This window comes from Aquarana catesbeiana, linkage group LG02 (genome assembly GCF_042186555.1).
Source record: "Aquarana catesbeiana isolate 2022-GZ linkage group LG02, ASM4218655v1, whole genome shotgun sequence".
Taxonomy (NCBI): domain Eukaryota; kingdom Metazoa; phylum Chordata; class Amphibia; order Anura; family Ranidae; genus Aquarana; species Aquarana catesbeiana.
Window position 1 is genome coordinate 585,697,228 of NC_133325.1, and position 17,567 is coordinate 585,714,794.

At 43.9% G+C, this 17,567-nt stretch overlaps 1 protein-coding gene across 3 annotated transcripts in view; it reads right to left on the reverse strand.

Moving 5' to 3' along the window:
* The window catches only part of RCC1 (regulator of chromosome condensation 1), a 38,608-nt gene that overhangs the window by 16,717 nt on the left and 4,324 nt on the right, over positions 1–17,567 (reverse strand). For all 3 annotated transcript variants that reach the window (XM_073616218.1, XM_073616219.1, XM_073616217.1), the window contains exons 2-6: positions 9,040–9,142; positions 5,287–5,477; positions 4,986–5,165; positions 3,028–3,124; positions 1,520–1,642 (exon numbers count right to left, since the gene is read on the reverse strand). In XM_073616218.1, the coding sequence (XP_073472319.1) occupies positions 1,520–1,642; positions 3,028–3,124; positions 4,986–5,165; positions 5,287–5,477; positions 9,040–9,118 (670 nt within the window). In that variant the 5' untranslated portion in view covers positions 9,119–9,142. The remainder of the gene's footprint in view (positions 1–1,519; positions 1,643–3,027; positions 3,125–4,985; positions 5,166–5,286; positions 5,478–9,039; positions 9,143–17,567) is intronic.

Here is a 17,567-nt window from a genome sequence, read left to right on the forward strand (position 1 = left end):
GCTCTAGCATAAAGTAAAAAATATTGTTTTTCTTTCCAAAATTGTCTTTTTTTATAGCACAAACTATAAAAACCGCAGAAGTGATCAAATACCATCAAAAGAAAGCTCTATTGGGGGGGGGGGGGGGGAGAAAGGGACATCAACTTTATCTGGGTACAGCGCCGCACAACCATGAATTGTTAAAGTAATGCAGTGCCGTATAGCAAAAAATGGCCTGGTCATGAAGGGGGGGTTTGGGTAAACCTTCCCGGGGCTGAAGTGGTTAAAGGTCTAAGGGTTTTTTTTAATGTATATGTGAAAGATAAGATAGAATGCATTAAGGTGAAAAACCTGGAGGGTTTACAACTTTTTAACCACTTGACTTTGACCGGAAGGATTTGCCCCCTTAATGACCAGGCCATTTTTTTGCGCTATGGCACTGCATCGCTTTAACTGACAATTGTGCGGTCATGCGACGCTGTAGCAAAACAAAAATTGATGTCCTTTTTTTTCCCCCCACAAATGGAGCTTTCTTTTGGTGGTATTTGATCACCTCTGCGTTTTGTTTTTTTTTGCGCTATAAACAAAGAGTGACAATTAAAAAAAAAAAAACAAAAACACCCCACGCGATAGCCGTATATTGATTGGTTTGCGCAGAAGTTATTGCGTCTGCAAACTATGGAATAGATTTAGCGACTTTAATTGTTTTTACTAGTAATGGCAGGGATCTGCGATTTTTAGCAGGACTGCGGCGGACAAATCTGAACCCAAATGACACTTGTTGGGGACTGATCAATGTAAAAATGACACTGGCAGGGGTAAAACTAGGGGGCGATCAAGGGGTTAAGTGTGTTCTAACTGCAGGGGGGATGGGCTACAAGGGACATGAAAGAGATCACTGTTCCCAATCGCTGGGAACAGTAGATCTCTGTCAAATCTCCTGTCAGAACGGGGATCCGCTTGTTTACACTGGCAGATCCGGGTCACCGGCGGACATAGAGTACACCTGACCTGCACCACTGTGCGAGCTGCCGTAAGGGGATTTGCACAGCGCTGCCAACCTGCTGCAGTAAATCTCCGTGAGCCGGTCTACAAAGCAAGTCAAATGTATGCCTTCAGGAGATTCTGTGCACCTTACCATTGCTCCAAGAGTTGCTTAGAGAGGCTTCTGATTTTCATGGACTTGTGCGATGTAAAAAAGTTGCTCCAACGCACACAAATCAGATAGGTCTCTGTACGAAAGCCTTAAGCTATACAGAAAACTTTCTCAAAACGGCTTTTTTGGAATAAGAAAGTTCCTCAAAGCTCTGCCATTATCTGTACACACAACATCAGGTGCTTATGGACACACCTAGTTTTCAATATAATGAATATAGGAAAAAAATGAACGTGTAGGAATAGGCTCATTGTGGGTTAAGGAGCCGTCCAGGGGGGCGTTTCAGTGGATTTATTCAGAGTGCGGCTTTCATTTTTTTCCCCATTTTCTTTTTTTGGAACTAAATTCACAGCAATGATTTGAAGTTTGCACAAATTTCCAAACCTAGGCCTTTGCGTCCTCCACGGTTAGCAAATAGCTCTGGTACACGACCCAGCTGTCCCTGTTCGCCACATCCTGATGTATACAGATCACCATCGGCGGTGAGCATCACAAGGTGGTCATTTCCTGAGAAGGGGGAGAGAGGGAACCCACATACAACACTTGTTACATTAAAAACCTCTGAATTAAAAAAAAATAAAATAAAAAAGCGCTATTCTTTAGCTACGTTGCATTTACATAAAGGCTTAAGTCAATGTATTGTACACAGACATAGTATATTGCAATACTTCTAAAAACCAACATAGTAAAACCAACATAAAGTGGAATTTTACCTTCAAAAGTTCCTAGGTTTAGCAGCAGGGTGGATTTGATTTAAATCACTAGTAAAAAGGCTTGATTTAAATCAATTTGATTTAAAGAATAATTTTTAAAGAGCAACTGTCATCTCTGTCCTGCAGCGGCTCCTCCCCTGGCCTGCTGTTGACACACCGACAGTCCCATTCACTTTAACGGAAGAGCTGGTGATGCGGCAGTGACACAAGGTGAGGGACGTGGCGGCAGCAGGTGAGTGGATGTCCACTAACAGGCACTGCCATGGTGGATCTGAAATGACAAGTGCTCTTTAAATATAAGGACTCATTCTTGCTGGTAGTTAGAATCTTTAATATTTGCAAACAAAATGAAGGTTTCCCATTTAGAATAAGCAGCTGTCAGTTTAGTAAATATTTCCAAACTAGGTCCCTTTTACGGCTCACTGCCATTTTGCTCCTCAAGGGAGGAATAAAGCACTTCAAGCTATGTGCAGAAAGATCACAAGGTTTATAAATGGATTAGAATGTTTCACTTTCAATTTTACTGCTTGCCCTTCCTCCTCACACTTAGAGCCTGGTACAGATGCATGTCTCTGCAATCATACAGTTTGTAGTGTACATATATTTGCAAAAATATTCCTGAACTTTGTTTTATCTCATAGTTACTGTGAAATTGTGTGAATGCATCAATGCAGTGCAGGTCATCTCAGCTTGCATTCATTGAATGATTTTACCAAAAAAAATTCTATATTGCAGAATATACAACATCATGCTACATAATTTAGTTTATTCAGCATGGAATGGAGCTTAGTTATGAATATATCTTACATAGAAACCCATCTTTTGATTTTAACCCCAAAGGCATTTTCTAACACAAAAAAGCTTTATTTATCCACCCCTTTAAGGGTACCTGCTCCTACCACCTAGGTGATCAGAGCAGAAGTTACCCCCAACCTTCTGGGACATGTTACAGGTCCCAGAAGGCAGCAGGACAATTCCCAGTTCAGCTGCCGCTAAATGTGACACACAAGTCAATTAGCTGTGGCCAAAACCAAAGGTCAGAAGCTCTAATCGGATAACTACAGGGTACAAATCTGGCCATATGTACAACATGTGCATGAGACAGAAGTTTCTCCACGGCAAACTCTTGCTAGCAGAGAAGCCAAGCTGCATGTATGAATGAGCCCTTAGTCCACTCACCCGATGCTATTTTCACTACAGGAGCATCTATTTGGACCTGAACTGGAACCACACTCTTCTTCATAGGCTCAAGTAATCCAATAACACCATTGTTGTCCTATTAGCAAATAGGAAAATAAAACAATAAGCAACCATATGCATGCCAGGAGTACATTTTATACAATTATATAGATTGAACACACACGCACTGCATTTTATACCATTTATTTTTCCTAGCTATTATAAATGATAGAAAGTAAAATCAAGTTTGTTTCCACCTTAGATTACCATTATCAGACTCATTATTACCTATCAGTAACATTTATAAAAAGTAACATTGGATCAATTGGCTAGAGACAAAAAGGTTTTTTAGTTTAGGCTGGTGGTTGCCCCATTATCAGGAGCTGAAAAGATGATGTTTCCACAACTACCACACATGCGCAGAAATGTCCCATCAAGAGTCATTAATAGGAGCCAAGATGGTGAGACTAGGGTGGCTACATACACACACACACAAAATACTGCCACTTCATTAGCTTGCATGGACAATTAAGTATGTACATTGTTGCCCAAATACCCTTTAATCCCTATGAATAAGCAGTAGCAGATGCTGGGATGATGGCACCGAGATCCCATACATGCATGTGCAATGAGGTCACTACCCTGAATGCTGCTGCCATATGTTCCGACATCATAGACAATACCATGTTTACACAGTAGCAAAAGACTCTAGAAATGAGGCAGCGACCACTGCGCATGCGTGGATTATTGCTGTTACTAGTACCAGGGCTGGGCCAAAAACGTAGACATTACGGAAGCAGTGATGGATCCCAACTGTAGTTAACGGCCCAGCCAGGCAGAGTAAGGTTATTAAATGCAGTGGCAACTCCAGTAACATCAACTTAAGAGACTATCACATAAATTTTTTAGGTGAGGTAGGCAAAGTATGTATAAGGAGGGTAAATAAAGTATGTACAAGCAGTTTCATGAGAGCCCACAGTTCATTAGGGGTAGAGGTACCAACTATAAAAGCTATCCTAAGTAAAAACTTAAGGTGCCAGAGTTGGGTTTTACCGACAGGCAGGTCCCCCTGCCCGGTTCAGCAGCGCCAGCTGCAGTCAGAAGGATGCGCATCAATAGCGGCTGTTCTGACAAAAAAGGTCAACAGCACACTGCATACACTCTGCTATAGGCCAGGCAGTAAGAGGAGTGCAAGCCTAACTCCCCCTCTCAACTCTTGAGTGAGCACAACACCTCTCGTCAACAATGCACTGCCACACACACACACACACACACACACACACACACACACACACACACACACACACACACACAAACACACAAACATCAACACACTTGTACTGGACACCAGTGCACCAACATGGACTCATGCATTTGACATGCACTGGCTGCTACTGCATCGAACACACTCGCCTTCACAGGCTCGGACATGCACTCATTGCTACTGCCCCCACTTTTGTATTCAAGACTTTTATATTTCTCAAAGTATTACTAAACCCACAACAGAAAAATCAGTCTGTATATGTGGCATAGCATGTTTGTTATACTCACTGTGGAACTTGAGGGGTTAATCCTCTGCATTGAGTAAAAAGGCCATTTTATCCTGTATGCACAGATCCTCTCCCTCCTGCAGTCTATCAGGGGAAGGCCAGCCAACACAGGCAGAGTAGCCAACCTGCACATGATCAGTTGTTTCTTTTATGCTGGATAGAATAGTTACTTGTTCTCAGAGATAGCCAGGTCACATGATATTGACATCACACATGTGGGCGTGTATATAGGCTGAAGTGGAAATCTCCTTCCCGATCTCTCAGCACTGGAAAACCTGCAGTTTGCCATGTGCCCGTGGTATACAGATCATCCTTAGATTAACCATTTTCATATTACTGGGTTTAGTAACACTTTAAGGTCTACCGAAACATGAGCAAGCAAAGGGCTAAGAAATGCTGGTTGCATACCCTGAATGATCCAAAGACAAACACCCTTCCATCTTCCGTCAATGCAGCGGTATGGCTATCCCCTGCAGACACCTGTACAACTTTTTCTGGCAGCTGGACTTTCCCAGGTTCTGTTTCTGAACCCTCCTCTGAGGTGTCCCGACCTAGTGCTCCTTCATCATTACAGCCAAATGTATAAATCTGTGAAGTCACAGAAGATAGAGTACCATCAGCTATAAATCATGTGGATACATGTAAATCAGAAAGGGTTGAACAACAAACTTGCTAGGTTGTTCTTTGGTCAACAATATCAGAAACTCACACTGCCAGATACTGCAAGACAAACTGTGTGCATTCCTCCAGCCTCGGCCTGTACTATTGGTTCTTCAAGCGGTACAAGTGCTGGCCTCTTTCGTTCCATCACATCTTCTCCAAGGCCCAACTGACCCACATCACCTTGTCCAAGGGCTAGCACCAAACCACCAACAGTGTTGTGGGAGCCATGAGTGACCACTGAAAAGCAAAATACATGCAAGGACTGCATTAAGGGTGGTGGTAGTTCGTAAAATCAAAGAGCAGAGAATATAAGGCTAGTTATTGCAGGTTTCCCACAACATTCTTAGAAAAAAAACAAACCCACACACCACCATACAAAAACAGGTTATTCACCCCCCCCCCCCCAATCTGAAGAAAGTATGCATAAGTACAGTATCTCACAAAAGTGAGTACACCCCTCATGTTTTTGTAAATATTTTATTATATCTTTTCATGTGACAACACTGAAGAAATTACACTGCTACAATGTAAAAAAAAGTGAGTGTACAGCTTGTATAACAGTGTAAATTTGCTGTTCCCCCAAAATAACTCACAGCCATTAATGTCTAAACTGCTGGCAACAAAAGTGAGTACACACCCCTAAGTGAAAATGTCCAAATTGGGCCCAAAGTGTCCGTTTGAGGATGCCCCACAGATGCTCAATAGGGTTTAGGTTTGGAGACAGGCTTGGCCAGTCCATCTTTACTCTCAGCTTCTTTAGCAAGGCAGTGGTCATCTTGGAGGTGTGTTTGGGGTCATGTTGGAATACTGCCCTGCGACCCAGTCTCCGGAGGGGATCATTCTCTGCTTCAGTATGTCCTAGTATATGTTTGCATCCATGGTAGAGGTTGACCGATATATCGGCCGATATTTGGCATTTTTTACTTAATCGGCATTGGCCGATTGTGCTGATAAAAAAAGGCCGATTATAACTACAGAGTGTCTTGCAAATTACTTCTGTAAAAGAAGTCAATGCAAGTTGCCTGAAGTTTTCTTCTCTCCTCCTCTGAGCAGCCTGCCAAATCTGATAGGAAGAAACATTGTATATCTTCAGGTTCTTTTATCAATGAGCTGAACTATGTGTGGAGGAGTTCTCAGTTTAACCATTTAAAGACTAAATCTTTTCTGACACTTGTTGCTCACAGGTAAAAATCCTGTATTTTCTGCTACTTAGAACCCCCAAACATTATAATATATATATATATATATATATATATATATATATATATATATATATATATATATATATATATATATATATATATATATATATATATAAAAATCAGAGATCCTAGGGAATAAACTAGCGCTTGTTGCAATATTTTATGTCACACGGTATTTGCGCAGCGGTCTTTCAAACGCAATTTAAAAAAAATAAAAAATAAACACACTAATGAATTAAAAAAAAAAAAAAAAAAAACTAAGCAGTAATGTTAGCCCATTTTTTTTCGTCCAAAAGTTTTGATTTTTTTTTTTTATCTAAATTATACATACAAGTGAACTGATTGGAGGTTTGTTTTGTTTAATAAATGTAAGAAATTTTCTGTATCACTTATTACTTAGGGCCCTTTCACACTGGGGCGGTTTGCAGGCGCTATTGCACTAATAATAGCGCCTGCAAACCGACCTGAAACACCCGCTGTTTTGTCTCCAGTGTGAAAGCCCCAAGGGCTTTCACACGGGAGTGGTGCGCTAGCAGGACGGGAAAAAAAGTCCTGCTAGCAGCATCTTCGGAGCGGTGAAGGAGCAGAGTATATACCGCTCCTGCCCATTGAAATCAATGGGACAGCGCGGTTATACCGCCGGCAAAGCGCCTCTGCAGAGGCGCTTTGCGGTGGTTTTTAAGCCTCTCGGCTGCTAGCGGGGGTAAAACCACCCCGCTAGCGGTCGAATACCAACAGTAAAGCGCCGCTTACAATAGCGGCGCTTTACCGTCATTTTAGCGGCGCTATTCGGCTGCTAGCGGGGCGCTTATAACCCAGCTAGCGGCCGAGGAAGGGGTTATATGCGCCCCTGAAGCGCCGCTGCTGAAATGCTTTGCAGGCGCTTCGACAGCGCTGCGCATTCATTTCAATGGGCAGGAGTGGTACAGCAGCGGTATACACCGCTCCAAAGATGCCACTTGCAGGACTTTTTTTCAACATCCTGCCAGCGCATCGCCTCAGTGTGAAAGCCCAAGTGACTGCAGGGGAGCCCTTTTGCAGGCACTTTACAGGTGTTATTTTTAGCCCAAAAGCGCCTGAAAAACGCCCCATTGTGAAAGGGGTCTAACTGTTAGCTTTTATGAGATGAAGGAAAAAAAAAAAAAAAAAAAAAAAAAAAAAAAAAAAAAAAAAATCGGCCAAATATATCGCCCCCCCCCCCCCCCCCCCCCAAAAATCGGCATCATATATCGGCCATTGCGATTTCTAAATATCGGCATCGACATCGGACAGAGGAAAACCCATATCGGTCGACCTCTAATTCATGGTTCCCTCAATGAACTGTAGCTCCCCAGTGCCGGCAGCACTCATGCATCCCCATACCATGACACTCTCACCACCATGCTTGACTGTAGGCGAGACACACCATGCTTGACTGTAGGCGAGACACACTTGTCTTTGTATTCGCTTATGCCAGTTCACACTAGGGGTCTATGACAAGCCTGGAGGTGAAGGGCTAAAAACAGCTGAGCATGTTACTCCCTAGTGCCAGGCAGGCACTCTTCAAAATGTGAGTGGATTACAGATATTTTTTTAACAAGCCTGAAGTTTTTACACTATGGGAGCCTCCTTCCCTTTTTATCTTCCCCATGACATCCTGTGATCTGTGAAAGGGAAATCTGACCAGAATACTGTGACTGATGTTCATTTGGAGATATTGTAGTCTTCCAGCTGGTTTATAATTTCACAAGTATATAAATTTGGGGAGTCCATTTTAGTGAGAGCGGTGAAGAATTTACACAATGGTGGAGCACTCAATGCACTTATAAGCAAAGATGTTTTATTGCACAAGTTAATTGTTTTATGATTTTGCTCTATATACTTGATTGATTTTTTTGGACTTATATTTCAGCACTCTAATAATATTGCACAAAAGTTTTTTGCGTTGCACTTTGACATGCACTAGCACTTTATATATTTTTTGCACAATTTGTTTATTACATATGTGTTATTACGTATATATGTTTGGATTACTGATAATTTTAATGATTTTTTTGGATTGATGTGCAGACCAGCGCCACTCTTATCGCTATATACAGTTGATAAAGCAGCCTGGGACATCACATGCACGGTATATTTTTCATTGCTTACACGCTCTTAACACTAGTATTTAACAATTTGTCAAATCCCAATAACATCATGCATCCTTCCAGCAAGACTAACAGCAAAATCAAGGCAGCAATCGGGGAGTTGTATCCTAACTAGTCGCAGGCAACTATAATAAATATCACAGCACAAACAGTTGACCCTATTGGCACCAATGTGTTGGCTAACAGAATAGGGGATGGGGGGGGGGGGGGGGGACAGACACATATTAAAAGATGTGAGTCAGCTTTGACTCATTTTAGAGAACACAAATGTGATCCAAGCCTTGTAAATGGCAACTCTAATAATAGCCCAAGTGCTACCCAGCCAAAATCACTTTAACGAAAGTAACACGAAGGCACGCAAACCCGTTTACAGAATTTTGGCCCTACATACATGAAAACTGTTAATCGTGTGTGGTTTTCAAAATGGAACTCATATACAAATATATTGTGCATGGTTTTCATACTTACATTTAGATTTTTTAACCTCAGGAGTACCATTGCTTTCTTCAGCAGGAACGCTCCTCTTCAAAGGTTTCTTTCCACGCATTGCAGTCGGTTACAGATAATATTTCTGAAGGCAAAAAAGCGAAATGTTACCATGAATGCTTCTATATAGTATTTTTAGTATGAAGCTTGGACGTTTTTTATACAAGCCTTGATTGGTTTGTTTTTAACAAACAAAACATGTCAACCACAAGTAATAGAGACTTATTCCACTCAGTTCAGCTCTCTGTAAGAGGCCACAATACGTATACAGAGAGAGCAGCAAAGATCACAGCACATTAGGCAACTAAAAACCGTAACAATTATATTTTCTGAGGTATTCAGCTGCAAAAGTTAGGCAACTGTACAGTGTATTTTTTTTTTTCTTTTTCTTTTTAGCAGGCACAATAACAGCGATCACAAACGTAAACAAATGATTCGTGCTGCAGCTGATGTTCAGTTTCTTTTCACTGCGCTCAGTTGTGAGGGAAAACAGTGTTTTTTTTTGTTGTTCTTTTTTACAGTGTTTGGCACAGATTCCTGATCACTGCCACCCCAGTGCTTGAGTGTTGCATCTGCCTGCCTTCTGTACTGACCCTGGCATGTTTATTGACCATGTTCCTGCCTGCCGCCTGAACTGACCCATTTAGATGTTCCACTGACTACAATCCTGCAAGACATTAGTCTCAGCCATCGCCTAATGACAACTGCACTCCTGAAAGCACAGGAAGACTCTTGTTCACTCTTTGTTCAGCCTCCCGTATTTCCTGGCCAGTGAACATGGCATTACTAGGGACAGCCACATGCCTGTAGGCTAAGCTTGCTTGGCTTATAGGTTCAAGGACTGCTATAAATGAGGCTACATTAAGCTATATTCCCTGACCACTTGTGCAGAGGCGGGCATTACAGTACACGGTTTTTGAGTCAATGTTACTGTTTTGGTTTTTAATGAGACAAAATCAGGTACATAACCACTACAAATAGGGTTGCACCAATACTAGTATCGATATCAGTGCTGATACTGAGTATTTGCCCAAGTACTTGTACTCGGGCAAATGCTCCCGATGCCTGACCCGATACCTTTTATATGAAGAGGTGGCTCACAAAAGTCAGTGGGCAGAGCAGAAAACGAGTCCTGGCAGTGAAGAGCGAGTTGGGTTGGCAGCAGCGGAAGGTAAGCTTGCCAGGGGCAGGGGTGTGGGTTGCACTTGCAGCCGTCAGAATCCGTGACCCGGCCCATCCAATTTGTTAACGGAAGTGACAGCCCTGGTCTCCGTCAGTGATTGAACAGCGCAACGCCCATCTTGTTACACCCTGCACTCGACCTCAGTAAGCCAGCAGTCACAAGGCGGCAACGGACATCTTGTTACACCCAGCCCATATAGTTCACCAACTATTATGGGCTGGGTGTAACAAGATGTCCGCTGCCACCTTCTAATGGCTGGCTTACTGAGGTAGGGTGTACCAAAATGGGCGTTGCAGCACTTGTATACTCAAGAAAGTTTAACTGTTATTGATTGTCTCTCTCATCATTTCATTGCCACTGCCTGACCATCAGTGCCACTGTGACATGACATTAAAAAAAGTAAATCTCCTCAATGGCAAAAAATAAACCAACAGGGGTTATATTCCTCCCTTGCTCTATCCAGAATGAAAAAAGGATTTGCCTATAATTCTATTTTAAAGTACATAAAATATGAAGGCCAGTTCCTTTAAAGAATTTTACAGGGAGTACCAAATCCAATTTTCTATTGTCCTTTGAGGTTCTCTATTGTGCTTTCAGCTTGATGAATTTGGCACCAAAGGAGGTCCAAAAGCAGATCACAAAAGGGTGGATTTTTTTTTTTTTTTAAATCAAAAAAGATTTGATTATCAAATTTTAATAAAAATGCTTTTGGAGTAAAAATCTATCTAAAGATAGTTTTCTATTTAAGATACATTAATAATTTTGTTTATTCAGCATGAAATGGAGCTTAGTTGTGTAGCATGAGGCTGTAAATTCTGCAATAGTTACGTTTTTTGGTAAACTCATTCAATGAATCTAAGCTCTGCCAGCTGAGATAACATGCACTGCATTGATGCATTTACACAATTTCACAAAACCATGAGAAAACAAAGTTTAGGGATATCCCTTTGTTTTGCAAATCTATGTACTCTACAAACTGTATGATTGAATCGGTTCCGATATCGCTGTTTTACTAACCTGACAGCTTATTATTCTAAATAGAAAACCTTCATTTTGTTTGGAAATTAAAATATTCGAACTACCAGCAAGAATAAGTCCTTACATTTAAAGAGCACCCGTCATTTCAGATCCATCATGGCAGCGCCTGTTAGTGGACATCCACTCACCTGCTGCCGCCACGTCCCTCACCTTGTTGTGTCACTGCCACATCACCAGCTGTCCCATTAATGTGAATAGGACTGTTGGTGAGTCAACAGTGGGTCAGAGGAGGAGCCGCTGCAGGACAGAGACGACAGTTGCCCTTTAAAAATGATGATTTAAAAAAGGACTTTATTTAAATGAAGCCTTTTTACTAGTGATTTAAATCGAATCCATCCTGGGGCACACCAACACAAACCTAGGCGAAACAACCACACACAGAACAGCTACTTGCAGAGCCTTGACATAAACTAGCATCTTTCAAGGCAGATGCATTGACCATATAGGACTTCAAGAAAGCAATCACAAAAGAATAGGTTGCAGTCGTTTATATCCAAGAGACAGAAGCCCGAGGACAAAAACCCCAAAAAGTACTTGTTGCTCTAGAGAAGTGCAATTAAAAAGGCAGGAACATATCTCAACTCAAGGGCCTGTACAATAGCCAGTCAATTCCAACTAGAAATAGTAGATCCGGACACCAGGGAACTCCTTTAGGGCTTTCTGGAATAAATCCATCTGGTTAAAAGAAGCAGTAGCCAAGAGATAAACCTCAATGGACCACACCACATTCAGATAATAGAGGAGAGATCTCCTTGGGGTGAACCGAAACTGAACACAGCAAGAGCATCACACAACATCGTCCTTGGATGAAAGCAGAGATCACTTTGGCAGGTTTGGAGTGGAGGCAGGAGCAACATGTGCAAACCCTTGTACAAAGTACAAAATCAGAACAGTTAAGAGGACCAAGAAAAAAGAATAGACAGGGCAAAACCCATATTGAGGTATGGGCCAAATATTGCTCTACTCCTAACTGAAGCAAAGAACTTGGCTCCCCTCAAAGACACGTGGGAAAAACGCGAGACTTGCCCCAGGGAAAATATTGTTTCCACGGTCAAATATATCCTGCGTGAAGCAAGTTTACAAGCTTTAAAAAGTATGCAAGAAAGATGTATATACACTAACCCATTTTCCAGCCCGCTCCGGTCCAGTTGCATGATCCCCTCTGCCAGCCAGTTGTAGCTGCAGGGGAGAGGAGAAATAGCTCAACAATGGCTGGTAAATCCTGAAGCGGTGACATCACCCATAGGCTCCTATGGTCCATTCATTGCCAGAGCTCTCTCCACGCCCTTGCAGCCACTGCAGACTTGACACGGGAGCCGAATCAAGCGACCGGACTGAAAATTATACATCTTTCTAACACAGGTTAGTCACCAAAGGTTCCCGGCTCTTGACTGGATAGATTAATAGCAGCGCAGCCATTGGCTGCGCTGCTTTCAATCAAATCCAATGACACGGGTGCCGGAGGGTGGGGCTGAGTCCTGCATTCGGCCTCTATGGGACGCCGAATGCTGAACTCGGCAGCGCGCCCGCAAGGTAACCCCCTCGGGAGAGGGCTTCTCCAAGGGGGTTATCTAATGCGGGGAGTAGGCGCAAGAGCCGCCGAGGGACCCCAGAAATAGATGTTCGGGGCCACTCTGTGCAAAACGAGCTGCACAGTGGAGGAAAGTAAAGAAAAAAAAAAAAAAACTTTATTTTTTTAAATAACAAACATAACGATCCTTTAGTATCACTTTAAAGCGGGGGTTCACCCACACCGCCAAAAAAAAAAAAAAAAAAAAATATTAAAAGCCAGCAGCTACGAATACTGCAGCTGCTGACTTTTAATACATGGCCACTTACCTGTCCCGGGGTCCAGCGATGTCGGCAGGGGACGCCGAGAACCCGCTCGGTTCTCGGCAGCTGCCGCTGCCATCCTAGGTAAGGGAATCAGGAAGTGAAGCGTTGCGGCTTCACTTCCCGGTTCTCTACTGCGCATGCGCGAGTCGCGCTGCGCATCCCAAGTGGTCCGCGCTCTCTGCTGGGAGCTGTGTGTTCCCAGCAGACAGCGCGGTGGGGACGGGAAGAGGCATAGACTCCCATGGGAGTCTATGCCGGAAGTGGGTGCAAATACCTGTCTTAGACAGGTATCTGCACCCCCCTCCCCCCTGAAAAGGTGCCAAATGTGACACCAGAGGGGGGGAGGGTTCCAAAAAGCGGAAGTTCCATTTTTGTGTGGAACTCCGCTTTAAGACTAGTTGAGTTTATCTGACCATGCTTAACCACTTAACGCAAAGCGCCATAGCTGTATGTCGGTACTTTAACGTAGAATACTGGGGTTATGGCAGCAGATAGCCCCCACTTGACTCAATGACGTTGGATGACGGAAGCGACGTCAAAACGTTACTTCTGCCCAACGGCCTTAAAAGGGGGAATTTTTTTTTTTTTTAAAGTGGTAATGTGAGATCTGAGGTCTTTTTGACCCCAGATCTCACATTGAAGAGGTCCTTTCATGCTTCTTTTCTATTACAAGGGATGTTTACATTCCATGTTATAGGAATAAAAGTGATAAAGAAAAAATAAAATAAAAATCGCAATAAGCGTATATTGATTGGTTTGCGCAAGTTATAGCCTCTACAAACTAGGATATAGATTTACAGCATTTTTAATTTTTTTTTTTTTTTACTAGTAATGGCGGCAATTTTTATCGGGACTGCTACATTATGGCGGACACAGACACATTTTTGGGACCACTGATAATTATACAGCGATCAGTGCTATAAAAATGCACTGATTACTGTGTAAACGTCACTGGCAGGGAAGAGGTTAACACTAGGGCGATCAAGGGGTTAACTGTTTTCCCTAGTGTGTGTTCTAACTGGGGGGGGGGGGGGCCTGACTATAGGAGATGACAGATCGTGGTTCCTAGCTAGTAGGAACTCACAATCTGCCTCTCCTCTCAGAACAGGGATGTGTGCGTTTACACACACATCCCTGTTCTGCCTCTTTCTTGCCCGCAAGCATCGGCACCCCCGCAATGCAGCGGGCGCACGCCTGCTATCCCGCTTAAAAGGAGCCAACGTACAGCTACGACGGCTCGTGGCGACCTGCTGTAGTATGACGGTGGCTGGTTGGCAAGCGGTTAAAATGGTAGTAGGGGCATAAAAATGCTCTGCTGCACATACAGGTTTACATAAGAGAATACAGTCCAAGATATTGATCAAAAGAAAAGGTTCTCACATGTGGCCAATGTGCTAATTGCATTAAAGTTTTTATAAAAGCTAGGTTTTTCTTTACCTAAATGCATAAAAAAAAAAAAAAAAAAAAAAAAAAAAAAGTCTGCCTTCTTGTTTATCAGAGAAGCAAAAAGATCTACCTCTGGTTGTCCCCAGATATTTGTCAATGGCAAAAACTTTCAGACTTAAGGACCATTAGTCCTGCAAAGTAGTGAGGAAATCTGCTAGTGTTTTGTGCCCCTTTTCAGAAACTTCTCTGCTATCCTCTGCAAGGCTAGACTCCTTGTTCCCCATTGTTTGTTGACCTAGGCAACTGTCTTCATATCGTTGGAAAGAAGATGGGGCCCCTTCACCTAAGTCATTGACCTGTGCTACTCTGTCCCCTAAATTAGCTCCCCAGAGAAACTGGCAAAGTCCAGAGAAGTCCATTGGGGAGATGGGCCTGAGGTCTCCACCACCACCACAGAGAGAATCCCAAACTCTCAGAAGGAAGAATTAAAGGAGGTGTCTCTGACGAAGACGTGCCCAAGACGCCACTGGACCAGCTGCTGCCATAACACTTCTTATTCACAAAGATGGCTCATCCAGAGCTGTGCAATTTATTGATCCAACCTGTGGCAGGAATAGCTTTAATTCTGTGGAACAAACCTGAAAACTGAACTAGGTTAGATTTCTCCCCATTGATCAGTCTAACCAAACTCTGGAGGCAATTCTGTGAACAGTGTGAAGTTCAGTTCATCGGTTTATGGGTGCTGCACCATTCCCTTCTCTGAGCATTAATAATCGGACATCTAGTGGTTTGGCAATTGCAGCTCTCACAGTTGAACATTTAGCTTATGGAGTTTCCTCAGCACTGTTTTTTGTGGACATGGGGTTTGAAAGACTAAGATTGAGCTCAGCAGTCACTTTTGCAGCAGTTGGTTTCTTATTCCGGGTCATAATCCTGCGCAACGTCCTTTTCATCAGGTGACCATATTGACTGCGCTTATGCTTTCCCAGTAACTGCACATGCCGTCATAACTATAATTTTTTATATACATACACACCCTTCTTCCATGTGAGCCTGCAGTTGGTCTAACCAGACCTCCAAATTGCAGGCCACTACCATCGTAGCCATTGCCGGCTGTAAGTTCACCATGACTATGTCCCATGACCTCTTTAGTAACACCTTTATCCTTTTGTCCATGGGTTCCTTAAGGACTCCTATGTCCTCAAACACGAGGTCAGTTGACTTAGCGCATTGCAAAACAAATGCTGCGTCCAACTTTGTTCCACACAGGAGGACACCTCGTTAAAGGGGAACCTCCTTTTTAAGCTTTTGGTAAAACACAACTTTTTCTCAGGCTCCACCCACTCTGATGGATTCTGATAAGACGTTGTGTACCGGGAATACCCCGCCTTGGTCTTCCTTCAGAGTCTGGTACATTTGGTCATGTATGGAGAGAGAAACCTGTTCTTCCTTAATCTCCAGGGTTTCATAGATCACCCCCAGCAAGGCGTCCACCTCCTCGAGCGAGAGCCTATATCTAGGCGATTTTGTCCCTTGTTCCGGTATACATTTGGATGAGGCTGCTTCACTCAGCTCCTCCAAAGAATCTGAATCTTCCTCTTCCATTCCACCACCCTCCTCTGGGGCTTTAATGAGAGATACTTCAACTGGCTGTTTTGGGGCCTCATGGTTCAACAGCATTGACTTAATTGCCTTAATTTCCTTCTTCACACCCGAGATGAAGTCTTTACATGCCCCTCTTGAGTCTTGTAGACTAGTTTGTCTATACATGGCTTGCAGAGCAGTTTATTTCAACCCTCTAAACAAGGTCATGCAAGACAGGCACCTCTTCTTCCCTCCGGACTTCTCAGATTCTTTGGGCTGATCCTAGAACAGGAGAAAAGGGAGAAGGGGGGAAACATGCTGTCAAACACCCTCTTTTCCTGGGTGTACCATCACCAACAAAACAGTGCTACCCCAGCAGCCATAATTGGATTCTCAAGGTCCCTAAGCCCGGATTCAATGCAAGAGTGACACCTAGGGACCCCCAGGCCCCCACCACCTTCCCTCACCAACCCTGTAGGCTAAGACACCCCCGTGTTTGCCTACCTGAGCTGGGCCACTGCCACTCCGCGCCACTTCCATGGACGTGTCCTCCTCCTGCAACATCGCGCTGCTGCACTTGTGACCAGGCTCAGGATCACCAGCAGCTTGTGTCTGGCGTTTAAATCCGGCGGCCTCATTTGCTGCGGGACCCGGGAGTGACGTGCTGAAAGCCCTGTGCCCTCCTGCACTCCAAAGGCCAGAACTCAAGGCCCCTGCCCTACTCTCACCAGGAAACCCACTGGCTTCCGGTCCGGCAGAGGATTCACCCCCTGCTGGGAGAGCAGTGCAGCAGACGTCCAGCCCTCCCTGAGCTTTTTCTGGAGAAGCGCTGGTACCAGCTTCCACTGCAGCCTGACCAGGGGCCCATCGTTCCTACACAGGTAGCGCACTCTCCCCCTTCTAGACAGCGTTCCTAGGCTCAGGGGAGACAGAGCTCCATAACCTACTCCTCCTCCAAGGGAGGAAACACAAAAGACTGAGGATTGGTGGCCGCCCTTTAAAGACTTAACCACTTGTGTTTCCTGCCTCCGGAGGTGGAGCCTGTCTCTCCTGTGCTGGACAGACGACTGGAGAAGCCTTCATTTTGTTTGCAAATATTAAAGATGCTAACTACCAGCAAGAATGAGTCCTTACATTTAAAGAGTACCTGTCATTTCAGATCCATCATGTCAGCGCCTGTTAGCGGGCATCCACTCACCTGCTGCCGCCACGTCCCTCACCTCATTGTGTCACTGCCGCATCACCAGCCGTCCTATTAAAGTGAACGGGACTGTCGATGAGTCAGCAGCGGGTCAGAGGGAGGAACCTACTGTGGGTGCTGGAATCACGCCTATTCCCGCACCCAAAACTTGCGAGGCTGCCATTCATTTAATGACACCCTCACGCATCCAAAAACGCAAAGCGTTTGCAGGTACCACTAGGAAATTGCATGGTGCAAAAAGCACTATGCGATTTCCTCGTGGCTGCATTTCAAAAATTGTTC